A 16932-nucleotide genomic window follows, 5' to 3' on the forward strand; every position below is an offset into this window, starting at 1 on the left:
TCACAGAGTGTGTAGGCAAAGCGATTGGGCATGCAGTGGGAAGGGGAAAATTGAGCAATGCCCTTTCTGTGAGTATGGATGAGAGTGAGGGGGAGGGAAAATCATATGTAATGTCAGATTGCAGTGCCCTAGGCAGTTCCCTTGTTCTCACATCCTGGTTAAAAATGTCCCTTGTCATGATTACAGAATTCCCGTTAATGAAAAAAGTGGGTTGATAGCAAGCAGTGGGAATAGCTTTATGTCAAGATGCTGAGCCAGAGGACACATTAGTGAAGGGAACCATTGCACATCTTTATACAGAGAAAGAAACAGATGGTGGCAGCCAGGATGTATCACAAGCAGTACAGATAACAACTGCACTAAAATAGCTTTGGAATGGACACCAAAAGCTGAAAGGCGCAGCAGAGGCAGCTACAGTATCTGGTAGAGAAATTGCTATGCAGAGCTGATAAGAATATCAAGCCTGTCCTAGGGAAGCATGTGGATAACATGGCAACTGCAGGCCTTGCATCTGACAGTATATCTGAAATTACTCCTTGCAGAGGAGCTCCTTAGGAAGGGCTCTAGTGCAGAGGTGAAGGCACAGCAATAGCATTTGCTCTTTTCCCTAAGTAAGGTTGCCATACCTCTCTTGTGATTTACTAATTAATAGATTTATTTATTACAAATGAAAGAGGGGGGATAAGGTGATGGGGCTCGTTTTCATTTGAAGCAATAAAGTTCTAACTTGTATGAGAATCTTCTTGTTGATGGAGCAAGTGGAACAGTGCGTGTTCTTCAAGGGCTTTGCATAATCAGCAGTAGCCCCCATTCTGCAGATTTCTGTGGCATTCCTTACAGAATTATGCACACATCCGTGCAGCACCATTCCTAGGAAGTGTGTGGGAGAGAAACTACCCACGGTACATCTGACAAATTGAGGCAAGAGATGTGTAACTCCCCAAAGTTCAGCATTAAGTCAAGTGCGCTCTGCCCAAGGGCTGCTGAAGTCATTCTCGCCGGATCTCTCATTTTTCACCCTTGCTGCAGGGTAGGCTCAGCTGTTTGGGAGGCAGCTGCTGCACCACCGTGGTTACAGCCCTGTGTACCAAGATAGACACCAATTTCCACATACTTCAGTACAGCAAGCCGTAATCTGTGATGGTTCAGCAGCTGCCAGAGGAGCAGCTGAGCCATCCCTTCTGTGCAGGCAGAAACCACTGTGGTCACCCTCAAACGAGGGCCGGAGGGGCAGATGCAGAAAAGAAAACACAAGATAGAAAGTGACTTGTTTAAACACTGAAAACTAATAAGATCATTTAAAATCTGTAACTCCAGAGGCACTCAGCGTATGCTGCTAGCTTAGAAGCTTGCCCTCTGCTTGCAGGCAGTGGAGAGGTTGTTGCTAATGCTGAGATTCTTAATTCCTGTCTGGAAAATGCACTGTACGCTAAGTTGTGTCAGCAAGCCATCCATTAAATATATGCCATAAAATTTCCTTGGTGCATAATCCCTATCATTGTAGTAATACCTCTGTGAGTGAACAGGCACACTCTAAATATGTCATTTACTTGCTGGGATTTCATCTTGGCAGCACTTACTCAGAGGAGCCTCCATTCAAGAAAGCTAAAAATGTAGCTGTAATTTGTTCCTAACTCCAGCTTGACAGCCTCTAACCTTCTTTCAAGTGTTATTTGCAATGGGCCAATTCTATTACAAAGTGTGATGCAGGCCCTGGAGAGCAGCACCTAAATGCCACAGGAAGGGGAACTCAAGCTGGCTCCTCTCCATTTTGCCTCTGTTTCTGCTTCAGATCCTGCTCTTTTTCTAACAGGTGTATTTTTTCCTGTTAGGGAGATTACATCCTTTGAAAGGATCGTTGTTTATAATCGTGTGTTGGAATTAGCCCATTCATACAGTAAAAGCATGATTCAGATTTCCACCATTCATGCTGTTTGACAGGCTAGTAGCAGTTACCACTTCCTTTCCCAAAATAATTGTCTTCTCTCTTGCTCTGCTTCCTTCTCGCCACCTGCTCACTCTAAATGAGAGTTGTTAAGGAGACTACACAGCAGAAGGCTGGATTCTGGCAGCTTTGTGACATTAATAAGGGGGGTTTTGCCTGCATATGTGAAAATATGAGGAGGAATTGAAAGTGAGGAAAGGCTTTGGGGTTTGGTCTTTGTTGCTATTGGTTTTTTAAATTTTAAATTATTAGGAAAGAGCATCGTCAGGGAGAAGTTTTTGAGATTCTGTGATACTTTTAAAGGCTGGTGGTGATGCAAATAAATCTTCTTTTTATATTTGGATCTGAAACCAAGAAGAAAAAAAGATACTATTTCACTTGTTGAAGCAAATTAACCCTGCTTTTTCTCAGTCTGAATATGCATCTCTTGAATAAAGGTTGCTGAAATCAGGTCAGAGGTGAAGATGTTCCTTGCAAATTTTAGTTTTGTCCTCACCTTGAGCCACTAACATTGAGAATGAAGCACTGATCTGTTTTGATGCCAGGCCCAAATTGCATCACTACCAGGTGAGCAGTTAGCTGGGCAGAAATCCTGCCTCTGTACTCTTCTAAAAATCCAGAGGCTTTGGAATTGGAGTGAGTAACAAAAGATAAATTAAGCAGCATCTGGTTTCATTGGTACATAGTGTGCACCTCTTAAAACAGTTCCTGCAAGTCTCTGCTGAGCCCTCCTGCCTGGGGAGGATTGCTCCAATACCCAGCTCATGCTCTTCCTTCAGGTAAAAACCTGGCAGGAGAGACAGACAAGAGCCAAAAAGATTCCTGGGGTGATTTTAATAAAAGCTGTTTCTAAGAAAAAGTTGTTTACAGCTAAAACTATCAAAGCTGAGCTTTGCTTTCTGTATATTCCAGCTGGAATGAGTATTTGTGATGAAAGAAAAAACAGATTTACTCTGTGCTCACTACATAATTAACATCCTTGTACGATAAGAGCTAGGATAAATACCTGGAAAGGGTTACTAGTTTTAGAGGTGGGGAGAGGGAGACAGTTTGTTTTGGAAGAAAAAGGATTGATTGTGACCTGCTCAATGGGAGAATCTGCAATGCACCAGTTTTTACACTCAGTAAAGATTTTTATGTTCTGCAAAGATTTATTTAGGAGATGTGCAGGAATTTGATATAATGGAAGTCCTGTAACTTCTAAGCCAGCAAGAGGGCTGTCCTTCACCTTCCACCACTCAGCTTGGCCTACAAAGAATATCTGTTACAAAGCAGGGATGAAAAAATGCACTTTACAGCTCCCTGTATCTCATCTGTGGGGATTTATGGTGTGTCTTGATGAAGTAATTTTCCCAGTAGCGCTGTCTGCTTTTTCACCCTGCTGCCATGTGCAAAAAATACCCATCTACTGTCAACTGTTATGCATGGCAGGGATACAAAACAGGGCTTGGGTTTAGCCCTCAGACTGAGGGGTGTGTTTGGCAGGATCTCTGAGAGGAAGGTGGATTCAGATGTGCTGACTTGACATGTTTACAGCTCTCAGGGTTTGCCCGAGCTGGGCTTGCACGAGCGTGTTCGTGTGTACCCGTGAGAGATTCCCGTCCTCCTCTCTGCACACCCAGGAGAATCAGGTGCCCTGCTGCCAGTTCCCTTTGTCGTGTCATTTAGCGAGCCTCAGTGAGTGGTTGGGGATTTGCTTTTTCTTTGTGACCTGTGCTTGGTAGCACAAAGCTCAGTTGCAGTGTCCCCAGGGCTGGGGTCGGGACGGGGCGCGCGGTTCTGCACGCTGTGGCCTGGGACACCACGAGGTGTTTCCACAGGCTGCAGGTGGGCCCGTGCATTTCCAGCCCCATGGCTCCATTCTCTGCTTCCCTTCAGCCCAGACCTGCCAGAGCTGCCAAAAGCCGTGCGTGGGAGCCTTTAGGGAGCTGGGATCTGAAGCCTTTGGCTCATGTAATTACACAAACAAGAGTTTGCTGACAACTACAGCCCTTGCCTGCTTCACTGTCTGGTCCCTTGGGTCACGATCTCTTAGTGCTGTGACTTGGGTGTGAGTAACTAGGAGTGTAACTATGCCAAAATCAGTTGAAATTCTAAACCTTTTAAGTCTTTAGATGACATTTCTTACCCGTCATGTGCTATCCCAAAATGCAAATGCATACAAACCATGAGCTGCCTTTTAAAAAACCTCCTGTGAAATCCAGCTGCTCTTGGACATCTTTACAGGCTACACAGGGAAACATCTACTGTGTGAAAAGTGCCCTGCTATCTTTTGCATCCACAAAAGAGGTTAGGAAACTTTGGGAAAAGCCCTGAAGTAATCTGAAATTTGGACAACGTACAGTGCAATTTGGAAGGATGAAGAGTTTAGACAACTCTGCTTGAAATTAAAGCTGACTCCAGGGAGGCTGGATGTAACAAACAGGATGCCTGGATCTCAGTGACATTCCCCAGGGCAATTGGAGTTATTTGTATACAGAAAATTGCCAAGCTGCTATCTTTCTTCTTCTATAACGCAAGCGAAGCCAAAGGATTTGGGTTTGTTCTGAATGCTGCTGAAACTTTATTCCCTTGCACACAGATCATCTGTGCTGAAAGCTGAGTTTCATCATGAAGCAAATTTTATCTGTTTAGATCTTAAACCTTTTTAGGGCAGAGATAAGGGGTAAGAACACATAATCTCAGCTTTCTAATATTGACACATAATCCATTAGGGCTTTTTTTTTTTCCCTTGGAAATGTATATTACATCCCTGCCCACTGCTTCCAGAGCACACACAAAAAAAATCACTATAGTGATTTTTAAATTGCATGTTGAGGGCATAAAGAACACTTTGTAAAGAGAGCATGTTGTGCAATGAAGCAATTTCTAAGAACTGGGGGCTAAGGGCCATCTGGGACAGGTTTGTTGCCTGTGTTCTAACCAAACCTTGGTTTATTATGAAGGACTCTGGGATCTTCCTTTGTTTTCTCAAGAACAGCAATAAAAAATTATTTATAAAATTCTTTGGAGAAATCTACCTTAAATCATACATGAACTCACTGTGGATTGTTTGATTTTGTAGCTTCTCTTTTCTAGTTGTTTTTCTTGTGGCAAAAAGTAATTACATTTCACCCAACCGTGTACACTTACCTTTTTTCCATCAGTAACAACTGGCTTAACACCTAGTGCAAAATTAGCCTTCCTTCCTTCCTACTGCCTGAATTTTCTTGTCTTGTCTAGAGTTAATTTGAACTGTTGAGCTAAACTTAAAAGTATTCATCTGGTTCAGAGTTTGTTATTCGTTTACAGGATTTTCTGTTGATCAGTTTATTGCTTTAGTGTATAAATTGATAGCCCAAAAAAGCAAGTATTTGTGAGATTGGATTAGATGCATCGAGTTTGAAGTGTGTGTGGAATTAAATGTACAAGGCTGTCTGTGCTGTGCAGGGATGTGCACGTTCCTGTCTCCCTGCTCTCCCACCCTCCTTGGTGCTGCTCCTTGCCGGGGGAATCGATTTGGCTTCACACAGCGAAGTCATGCTCACATCCTTCTTGTGTTGATGGGCTGGCCTTGAATCCCACCTGGGAGATGTTCCAAACTACCCCCAGCAGCAGCCCGGAGTTAGGGGAGCTTGGGTGTGATACAGAGCTGTTCTCTGCATTGGCTTTGATGGAGCCGCTATAAGTGGAGCCACGGCCCAAGCACATACCGGGGATTTTATTAACCTGCCACTCTTTGTCAGTGATCCCTCTTTCATGGCACAAGGGAAGGAAAGAATTAGAACTGTGATTTTTATCTGCAAAACGGACAAAAATGTTTGAGCAGCTCAGCAGAGAGAGATAATTTACTTAATGGAAAAGTAAAAAAAGCCACAGAGGAAAACTGAGCTATTGAACTCCACTGGAGTTCATCAGGAACTCTTCTACCAGGCACCTCTGTGCTGCAGACTAATCCTGGGTTCCCAAAAGCAGCCTTGGAGCTGGAGAGGACTAATCCTTGGAGCTGGAGAGGACTATACATTCCAGCAGTAATTATTGCCCATTAAGATACAATTTGTGTCCACTGAGGTGCTTTTGGCTACAGACCAATAATTCTTGATGCATGTTTGAGGCTGCTTGATCTCGTGCATCACCCAGTGAAGAACTGCAGGGTTTTTCTGCTTTATTTTTATGTCTCTGTTGAAACTGCAAATATTTCCTTGACCTTTCAGTGAGCTGGATGCAGTTTAGGTGAGGATCTGACCATTAAAAACTCCAGTCATCTCACTTGTTCCTCCTCACTAATGCTTTTTCTTCCACTGTTCTGTGGCATGGACAAGCTAAAGCAGTAGCAGGAAAGTCCTGTTATTTGAACAGAAGACACATAATATTATCATGGGCTTCTAATAATTTTTTGTTCAATGTCACAGTCTTTTGGGAACAACTTTTATCCCTCAATTTTGCAAACTGCATTTCAAATTTCTGAAACAGGGTAGATTTCTAGAATTACAAGTACTTGTATAATCTGCCTTTCCCACCCCTAATTTACTTATTTATCAGTTGCCCCATTAACTCTTTCTACCTAAGTCTTCAGCAGATGTCTTTGCTTGAGTCAGACAGATTCTTCAGCATTTCAGAAATGTTTTTTTGAGGTCCATACAGCAAGTTGTAGGATTGACAAAAACTAGATACCAGCACTGAACATTCTTGCATCACTAAAAATTGCTTCTTTGGGAGAAATAGGCAGATGATGGCCACATTTCAGAGTTGAATCTAAAGTTTTAACCTTTCTGTTAGAGCCTGATTTTAAAACAGAGGAATCCTAAATTATGGGGGAAAAAAAGGAGAAAAACATGTAAACAAATCCAGACAAATTATGAATAAATAAATAAATAAATGAAGAAGAAAAAGAAGAAAGGAAAGAAAGGAAAAAAGGAAAAAAAGAAAGAAAGAGAGATAAAGAGAGAAAAAGGAAGGGAGGGAGGGAAGGAAGGAAAAAAAGAAAGAAAGAGAGATAAAGAGAGAAAAAGGAAGGGAGGGAGGGAGTGAGGGAGGGAAGGAAGGAAGGAAGGAAGGAAGGAAGGAAGGAAGGAAGGAAGGAAGGAAGGAAGGAAGGAAGGAAGGAAGGAAGGAAGGAAGGAAGGAAGGAAGGAGAAAGAAAAGAAAGAAAGAAAGAAAGAAAGAAAGAAAGAAAGAAAGAAAGAAAGAAAGAAAGAAAGAAAGAAAGAAAGAAAGAAAGAAAGAAAGAAAGAAAGAAAGAAAGAAAGAAAGAAAGAAAGAAAGAAAGAAAGAAAGAAAGAAAGAAAGAAAGAAAGAAAGAAAGAAAGAAAGAAAGAAAGAAAGAAAGAAAGAAAGAAAGAAAAGAAAAGAAAAGAAAAGAATTTGCCCATAAAAGCACATGAACCCTTTGAAGAGATGTACAGCTAACTTTCATTTCCCAGTCCTGACTTTTTCCATCTTTTCCCTGGTGCCCTATGGTACACAGAGCTGTGTGCTGTTGCTCCAGCCTGGGGGGAGATGCTTTTGTGCGGTGCTGCGGATGCCGCTGGTCCCGAGCTCTGGAATGAAGAGCTGTGTAATTAGCAGAGCGTTCGCGGCTCTGCCCTGCAGGGGCGGCACACACAGGAGATCATGGGAGCTGTTGCTGCTCTTCTGCAGAGCCTGCCTCCACTGTGAGCCCAAGTTTTCCCTGCTGCTTCCAGTAATTGGGCATTTCCAAGGAGCAGGTCAATTTGTCCTTTGTGGGGACTGTATATTTTGTTATGCTGTTGTTAGTGACAGATTTTTGGGGGAAAATTCCGGTTTTTTGGAGCTTCTCTTCTGTTTCAGTGCTACTCTTGGTGCAGGATCCCTGGGTGTAGTTTAGTGATTGGCTTTAGAGGGCAAGGGAGCAGTAAATAATAATAAATAATTTTCTGTTATTTATTTTGCAGTCAGTATTGTTTAAGCATGCATTCAATAAGTTTCTTTCCCAAGGGCTAGGCTTGCTTTTCCCACAGATTTTCCACTTGAGCCTTGGCAGGAGGTAGGGTGACCAAAGCTACTGTTTCTTCCAGGGAAAACACAGGGGGGTGTGGGAAATTGTTACCTGAGACAATGTGCAGAACCTCATTTTATGTAACCCTGCAAGAAAAAGGTAGTGGAAAGAAGGAGTGAATCAGAGGAGAATATGTTTCTCCAATCAAAGGGCAAAATTAGAGAAAATTAGGGAAAAATTGAAGGAAATTAAAAATAAAACAGAACACTCGCTCTTGACAGCAGCAAAAGGTAGGAGGGGGCATGGAGCCCCTCAGTTCTTGGTGAGCAATTCTGGCCTGTTTAGCAACAAGCTGAACAACTTCACATTCTTCTGTGTGTGTGTTTGTGTGCTCGGGCTGGCAGGTGGGACCTGCTGGAGGGCAGACCATGGGCTTTTAAACATGACACGCTCTTCTCTCAGGGTGTCACAACGTGTAAGGGGAGGGTGTGGTGGCAGCAGCAACCAAACCGTGTGGGGTTTGGCTTCCGTGCCTTAAAGAGCTAAAAAGAAATAAAATTTATATAGCTAAATATAAATAAATGTAAGGATTTGGCTTCTGTGCTTTAAAGAGCTATAAATAATAAAATTTATATAGCTAAAAAAAAAGCCTCGAAATTCAGCTCTCAGCACTTCTAAACTAAAGGAAAAAAAAAAAAAGTACAGAGCCTAGGAAAAGGCAATTGGTATCAGACTCCACCAAAGCCACAGATCTTTGAATTTCAAGACAAAAATAAAAGGCAGTGCAGAAAACAAAGAGGGAGGAGGGAAGTTCATTGTTTGCTCAAGTGACTCTTGGGGCTTTTTTGGTGCTGTGTATTTCCTAAGCTGTGGAAGCATTTGAAGTGGGGAAACATCTTCAAAGGAAGGGCAGTTTTTCAAACACATTCAGATGTAGTTCCTAGCCCAGCTCATGAGATGTTTTCATGTAAACTGGCTTCTTGCACTCTGGACAGCGAATGCAGCGAGATCACCCTCTTAAGTTTCCCTGTAGCTGATTTTAGCCTGGGACTCAGCTGCTTGAAATCCCTGAGTTTTCTCAGCATCGGACGGGTTTGCACAGGAGTGCCTCCTCCTGCCCACACCCCTTCCACCCCACCCCGAGTGCTTGCGCTGCCTGCCGGCTCCTCCACGCTCCCTTGGGACAGGAAAAATGGAGTGTGTGCCCGTGCCGGCTGCACCGTGCCGCCGATTCCGGGGAACATCGCTTGCGCGGGGCGGGCAGGCGGCGCTGGGAGCGCGGCGCTGGCTCAGCCTGAGCCGGGGAGCTCAATAGGGAGCCCGGCGCTGGCTCCGGCTCCGCTGCATTCCTGCCCGGCCGGGGCTCGGAGGGCGCTCGGGAGGGGAGAGGAGAGGAGAGGAGAGCAGAGCGCGGAGACTCCGCCGCCTTCCTACTTGGCATCCTGGCAGGACCATGGTGGAGCTGAGAGCATTCCCACAAAATGCAGTGCACAGGTGAGACACATCCCTCCTGACACGGCCGCGCAAGAGAGGGCGGATCCCTGCACTGATCCCTGCGCCGATCCCAGCACTGATCCCCGCTCCAATCCCTGCTCCGATCCTATCGCTGATCCCCGCTCCAATCCCTGCACCAGTCCCAGCGCTGATCCCCGCTCCAATCCCTGCACCGATCCCAGCGCTGATCCCTGCTCCAATCCCTGCACCGATCCCAGCGCTGATCCCTGCTCCAATCCCTGCTCCGATCCCTGCTCCAATCCCTGCTCCAATCCCAGAGCTGATCCCTGCTCTGATCTCTGCTCCGATCCCTGCGCTGATCCCTGCTCCGATCCCTGCGCTGATCCCTGCTCCGATCCCTGCGCTGATCCCTGCGCTGATCCCTGCTCCGATCCCTGCTCTGATCCCTGCACTGACCCCTGCTCCGATCCCTGCTCCAATCCCTGCTCCAATCCCAGAGCTGATCCCTGCTCCGATCCCTGCTCCGATCCCTGCTCTGATCCCTGCTCCAATCCCTGCTCCAATCCCTGCTCCGATCCCTGCTCCGATCCCTGCTCTGGTCCCTGCTCCGATCCCTGCTCCGATCCCTGCTCCGATCCCTGCTCCGATCCCTGCGCTGATCCCAGCACTGATCCCTGCTCCGATCCCTGCGCTGATCCCTGCTCCGATCCCTGCTCCGATCTCTGCTCCGATCCCTGCTCCAATCCCAGCATTGATCCCTGCTCCGATCCCTGCTCCGATCCCAGAGCTGATCCCTGCTCCGATCCCAGAGCTGATCCCTGCTCCAATCCCTGCTCCGATCCCTGCTCCGATCCCTGCTCCGATCCCTGCTCCGATCCCTGCTCCAACCCCAGTGGGCCGGGGTTGGCTGGGAGGCACAGAGGTGTTCTGCTGGAGATTTAAAGTGACTCAAAGCAACTGGAAACCTGCAGCGGTTTTATCCATGTTCCGTGTGTGTGTCAACTCTTTCATTCATGATTTCAGCTTTCTGCAAAGGTCTTTAAAGAGATGTTTACGTTGGCACTTTTCTACTCACCGGTACAGAAATGAAATGTTAGTATTAGAACAATATGTAGATGAAAAAGTGAAGAATGGGTTTTTGTAAACAGCTTTGAGAGCTAAAAATCTATTTTGTTGTCACTTAAATCATGAGTTTATTTTTCTCCCTCTCACTGAAAGCCCTTGCCTAAGTCAGTACATTTTTAAATGACATTGGATTTCTAGATACAGCCAGACATCATCATTCAGGGACACGCTGTGGGAATATTTGTCAGTGTTTACTTGTGGCTGGCATTATGTGATGTTTCCAGCATGGGAAGGATGTTGCCAGCCTTGCTTCCTGTCCTCCAGAAAGTGATGGTAAATCAAAGCAGTTCAGGGAATCCTACAGGTTGCACATAGAAAACAAGGAGGTTTGGTTTCCTTTCAATATAAAGGATGCTGCCTTAGCAATGCTGCTCGCTTTTCCAGCAGCTTTTGTCCTAAAATGGATTAAGTGATAGCAAGCTAGAAAGCATTTAAGTTTCCTGCCTTTTGATATGGTTGAACATTTTCCAGGAGCTACAAAACCAATAAATGTTGTCTAAGGAACCAGGGAATGGAATGTCCTGGTTTGAATGTTTTCTACCTTGGAAACCTCCTTTCAGAGGTGCTGATTACCACGTCCTCCTTAGTCATTTTCCTCCTCATCCGTAGACAGGGTGAATACTAATTTACTAACTTGGAGAGACTGTTTTTGTTAGCCTGAACCAATGGGCTTGTTCTGCAGCTGCTTTTGAGTTACATGATCAGAAAATGAAAACCTCCTGCCTTGGCTTTTTTCAGACAAAAACACGTTTCTTTGAAAAACAAGCAAACTTTTGGCAAACTGCTCAGAAAAGTTCAAGGCACCACAATGCCTATCCCTTCCAAATTTCATTTAGGTGATTTTGGGGTAGTTACCACAAAGTTGGCTTTAGAATTTCCTGTCTCTTTTTGGGGCTCTTTCATACGATTAACATGTTAATAGAGTAGAGAATTAAGAGTACAATACCGGGGGAGTTGTGTAAGGTAGATGTGAGCAGCAACTTAGATTCCTGCAAATTCTACATGTTCTGTCCAGCTTTATTTGATACTCTGTGGGTGCTCTCGCTCTTTTTCTTTTTAAAATCTCTGGAGAGGGGAGGGAAAAAGTGTAACTGCAATAAATACTTGAGATAACTTGTGTCAGAAAGATCTGTCATGGCTCTTTAAAGCTCATGGGAACAAATCAGCTTCATTTGTGCATAAGCAGGAGGAAGGGACATTCTGCTACACTGAGCCTTAACCTTGCCATTTTCTGATATCTGGGAATCAGTGTAACGTGTAACATTGGAAGTCAGAGAATTTGGGGATGCAGCAAATTACAGGGTGTGGATGGCATTTGTAAATGGCTCATTGGCATCAAGAGACAGATGCATTTTCCAGCCTGTAGAGGTAAGTACCTTGTCCAGGCTTTAATTCTTCACAAAGGGAACACTTTCTTTTATCTGGATTTCTTGGCTAATTGGCATCAGATAGCACAAATGTTTTTTAGAAGGGCTAATAATGGTGGAATTTGAAACTGGGCCAATGGCAGAAGGGAGACCTAATGATCCCCTTCCATTTAATTTTCTTCAGCTATGGGTGACTGCTTCTGGTGAGGGAGAGGGAAATCTGCACAGGGACTCAGCAAGCAAACGATGCAGCTGCAGGCAGAGCTTATGGTTTTGACACTACCACATGTGAAATTGTCTACAGGCTAAGAATATACATGTTATGGATTTAATGGGAAATGATGGTGAAGTTATTGTGGTACACATGACTGCAGAAGTTGGGTTACAGAGTGATGGCTGCTTCTCTGAGCAGGTGGTGGCAGCCACGAATGGCTGTGGTGAGTCTGTGTGGAACCAGAGAATCATTAAGGTTGGAAATGAGTTCCGAGATCATCAGCTCCAACCGTTAACCTGGCACATCCCAGGCCACCACTAAACAATGTCCCTAAAAACCACATGCACATATGTTTTTTAACACTTCCAGGTGACTCCACCACTTCCCTGGGCAGCCTGTTCCAGCTTGACCATTGTTTCAGTTGAAGAAATTTTTCCTGATACGTTCTTGCCTAGCAGAACAGTGCTGATCCTTGGGCTGTGGGGCTGCTCTGGTAACACATGATGGTGCATTTTTCTTCTTCTGCACCTGCAGTGTGCTCAGCAGGGACTTTAGGAGGGCAATGTTGTGATGTGAACACCTGCCAGAGAAGTGAAACAGCTCTGCCAACACATTTCCTTAGAGTCGAGTCTCTGGGCAACCTTCAAATGTGGCATCAACCACAAGCATTGAAAAATCAACATCTAGCTTTTAAAAAGGAGATTGAAGCTATTTTTTTTCTATTTATTAATCCATTTTCCTAATTGCTTTGATTAGTTTTGGAGTAGGCTTCAGTCAGATTTCCAAGCTAAGTCTCACTGAAACTGTGACTGACAGGTCCTCTTTCTAGACTAGGTGTGGTAATTGTCTCCACATCTGTTTGGTTCCAAGGGTAATGGCTACAGAAAAATGCCAACCATACAAAATAAAGCATAATCCTAATGCCAGCCTTCACAGCATTCATGCTATTAAAGCCCTTACCTGGTATGTCCAAAGGTCCCTCCAAAATCTCAGCTGTATTTTCTGCAGGGAAACTCTCACCAGTGTCCAGGAGGAAGCTCTAAGATATTGCATCAGTCAGAAATTAAGTCCATGTCCACAAGATGGAGGACTTGGTATGTCCTTGTATAAATTCCTTAAACTATGCAGTCTCTTCCCTTCCCTTGCTTCACCACCAAATCTGGTCCTTAATTTGGGAACAGATTAAAAATCCCCTCCATATGCTGCCTTTCTTGCACCGATCTCTAGTGTTTGGCAGGGCCCTGCGCTTTGGCAGTTGCTGCATTTTGGTGCCTTTGCAGAGATGAACAGTCTTCCTATAAACACAGGTGGGACTGCGTGGTAGGAGGGAGGGAGACCTCATGATTCACGGGCAGGGGTAGGGAATCATTGCTGCTCACAGCCACTCGTTCTCTGGAATGCTCCTGCTTTTCTGCTGCCTGCCTGGTAAGTGCAAGCCGTGTGCTTTCAGGCTACTGCACACTGAGAGCTTTTTGGTGGTGGTTTTCTGTCTCATTATGTGGTGTTAGAAGTGCAGGTATTCTTGTTTTTTGGTTGTGCCAGTCATGGAGAGTTCAGCTCCCACCTGATGGTGCTGGCAGAGCTGCGGTTTCCTGGTACATAAAGGGAGCAGGCAGTGACCTCAGGGTGGAGTAAAGCTCCCTGCTGGCACAGCACCTCCACCCTGCTCTGCAGGAATCACTGGTATTTAGGTTGTGCTGCAAGCAACAAGTTGAACTCGTTGTGGGAGTGCTACGTAAGGCTGTCACCTGGAGCCAAAAGCTGTAGGAAGAGGGTAAATAATGCTTAAGTTGATGGGGCAGTTCCTGTGTGGCCTGGCCAGAAGCTGAAGTGTCATGGTCATTGCATTGATCATGGTGAATGGCATCCCACAGCACTTGGAAAACATCCATGTGGGTGTCAGGCATTCTGATGGAACCAGAATGTTGCAGACTGAATGATAACTCATTTCTCTCTGATGTTTAGTCCTCTGTCATGTGAATTGTTTTTCTCAAAATTCTAGTTCTCTGTTTTCTGTGTGATAATGTGGAGTCATAGAAGGACAAAAGATCCCAAACCAACCACCCAAACCCCAGCCCTCACTAACTTGTTCTTTCATTTGTTTGCTTGTTGGGGATGTCATCCAAATGAGTTTAAATAAGAAAAATCATTCCTGGTTGTTTCCCAGCTCTGCTTGAGCCTGTACGCCCAAGGAAAAACAGCAGGTCAGGTAGTAATAGTAGAGACCAACATGAATGGTGGAAGCATGCCAACAAAACTGCCTTAATCAATTATTTTCACAAAATACAACTTTTGTGAAGACATGAATTGTGCAAACTATGTGGCCTGCAAGGTGAGCAAGAAAAATTCTTGGGAAAAATCTCATCTTGTGAATGCCAGCATCGGAAATTAAGAACCCTTTACATTCTGCTCATTAAATGTATAGCTGGGTGTATTCACACTTTAATACAAGATATCTGTTGACATGAGGCATATGGTTCCCAGTCTGGAAAGGCACTCCAGAGCGGATGGCTCTGTAAATAACGCCTTGGCCCTAATTTGGAATTAAATTAGCTTAATATTTTTGGAGTGGTCATTAATAGGTACTTGCAAACTTGCCATCCTGCTAGCAGTGTTACTTAGCTGAATCCCTTGGCTATTCTGAGAATATCAAGGAAGTTGGATTGAGTACAAAAATGTAATTAAGTTGGTGTGGAAGTGGGAAAAAAGTACCCCATGGTTGTTCACCAGTGAAGTTCTGAAAATCCAACAGTTCTGCCTGGCTGAATTTCCTGTATTATTATATACTAGAGAACTTCAAGGTTTGTTGTTTTTCTCACCTTCATTTTGAGCCTTTCTGTCCCTATTTATCTTTCCAGGCTGTCAGCAGGCACAGCTTTCACTGCCCCTGGATTCCTCTCTGCTCCAGAGACAGTTATTTAGGAAATTCTTTTTTTCTGCCCCCCTCCTGAGTAACCACTGGTTAGGGTCTCTGACCTCAGCTGGGCTGGGAGGGCTGGTGGTGCTCACCCTGGGAGTGAGGAGAACAATTACCCAGCTAAGTGGCAATATTGCATCAGTGTGCAGAGGTTGTCATCTGCAGCTGGGTAAGAGCTGTTGAGAGCGAGTGTAGAGATCAGTGACTGTGCTAAAATCACTTCATTAAGCAATCTGAAAGGATAAAACACTAGATGATAATGTGTATGTGTGGCTGGCACTTCATCAGCATGGTTTCGCTTTCCACAATAAATGAACTGGCTTGAAGAGACACTTGACTGTCCATCCTTTCTTTTTTCCTGATTAAAAGGGGCTTTCTGTGTACTCTGCCATGCTCCAGTGGGGCTGTCCACATCTTCTCATGTCTGACATAAATCTGCTATTGATTTACTCTGTAACAGAATGATCCTGCTCGTAGCTGATTCACAGGATCGTGTCACAGCACTACACGCTGCTTTGGCTTAGGTAGCTTAAGCCAAAAAAGTTACCCGTGTTCCAAAATAACTGTGAATACTTCCAGCATGATTTCCTAATACAGATCAAGTTACTCAGCCTTGTCCACTGGGATCCTCTTGAACTAGATCACAGCTTGCTTAGGAGGCTATTACATCGTAATGCTGCTCCTCGAACAAAATTACTATCATTATAGATAGGCATTTAAAGTGATTTAATGAAGGAAATGGAGCCATGTGCATATAGAATTGACATTTGTAGGTGTCTGGGAAGCTTCTTTGCAAGCTAGCTCCTTGTTCCATGCCATGGCATTGAAAACAGCATTGGAAAGTTAGTACTGCTTTGCATTTTTCTGGGGCAAATGCCTGCAGTAACTCCTGTTATTTCCTAATGGGCAGGTATGAAGGTGAGCAGTTTTGCCTGACACATGACATTGATCCAGGGGCTGGAGAAACAAACATTCATTGTTTCTTATTCACTCCTAAATTATCTTTAAGACATTTTATTAAGAATGACTTGGGTGTACCATGTCTAAAGTATATTGCTGTGAGGACATCATCTACTGACTAAAGCAATATCCATCAATCAGTCTGTCAGCACCTGTCCCTAGTGCATGTAAGACCCATTTTTCCTCCCCTTGAAAGTGCCTCATGCAGAGAACATTAATACCTGATCATTTATAATATCACCATGACTATGTGCTTACAAAGCATTTGCATCACAAGGCATCTTTGCTCTGTTATTTGCATATAGTATGAATTCTCATTTACTAAAAATTCCTGTAGAAAACTCTGAGACTTATGCTTCTGGGTAGTTTCACTGATCAAGAATGCTAATTCTTAAATTCACAGGGTGGCAAAGCTGCTTAGCTTCATGGGTTTCAGACTCATAACTTCAGGACAGTGACATTTGTGATAACTGCAGAGTCCAGTCAGTGGCTGTAATGCAGGAATTACCAGAGAGGGATGTATAGAAGTTTTAAATGATTGGGTTTTTTAAGATGCTCCAAAGCAGAAGGGCTTGGTTTCATTTCCAGGCTTGAGAATTTATCAGCTTTTAGAACTCAGGGTGAGGGAGATAAACCCAAACACTTTGAACAGGTTTTCTGATGTTCCCACCTCTGTTCCCATTCTGTGCAGCTACTGGTACTAATTTTGGAAAGCAGTCTCTCAAGACAGATATTAGCTGCCTCTTGTCCCTACTTATTGATTGGTTTGGGGTTTTTTTTTATTACTACTTGGCTGATCCTTCCCACCTCTCTATATTTTCATATTTTCCGTACTTCTACTCTGGTCAATAGAGCAATTTGTATCTGGATTTGCATTGGTTCAACAAACTTCGACTGTAGGTAGGTCCCACAGCATGAAAATAAGTTAGTCATGTTTTGAATAATCTTCTCATGCTGATTTGCATTTATCTCACAATCTGGCTGTCCTGGAAAAATTGGACAGGACGTTTT

At 44.3% G+C, this 16932-nt stretch overlaps 1 protein-coding gene across 13 annotated transcripts in view; it reads left to right on the forward strand.

Annotated features, from left to right (window-relative positions):
* RASAL2 (RAS protein activator like 2) overlaps positions 1-16932 on the forward strand; it is a 165283-nt gene that overhangs the window by 90940 nt on the left and 57411 nt on the right. Inside the window, exon 1 of one of the 13 annotated variants that reach the window (XM_063406565.1) lies at positions 7024-9377. The exons of the other annotated variants lie outside the window; for them this stretch is intronic. Within the exon in view, the coding sequence (XP_063262635.1) occupies positions 9365-9377 (13 nt within the window). The 5' untranslated portion in view covers positions 7024-9364. Of the gene's footprint in view, positions 1-7023; positions 9378-16932 lie in introns of those variants that run through there. 13 annotated transcript variants of the gene reach the window in all.

This window comes from Prinia subflava, chromosome 10, assembly GCF_021018805.1.
Source record: "Prinia subflava isolate CZ2003 ecotype Zambia chromosome 10, Cam_Psub_1.2, whole genome shotgun sequence".
Classification (NCBI taxonomy): domain Eukaryota; kingdom Metazoa; phylum Chordata; class Aves; order Passeriformes; family Cisticolidae; genus Prinia; species Prinia subflava.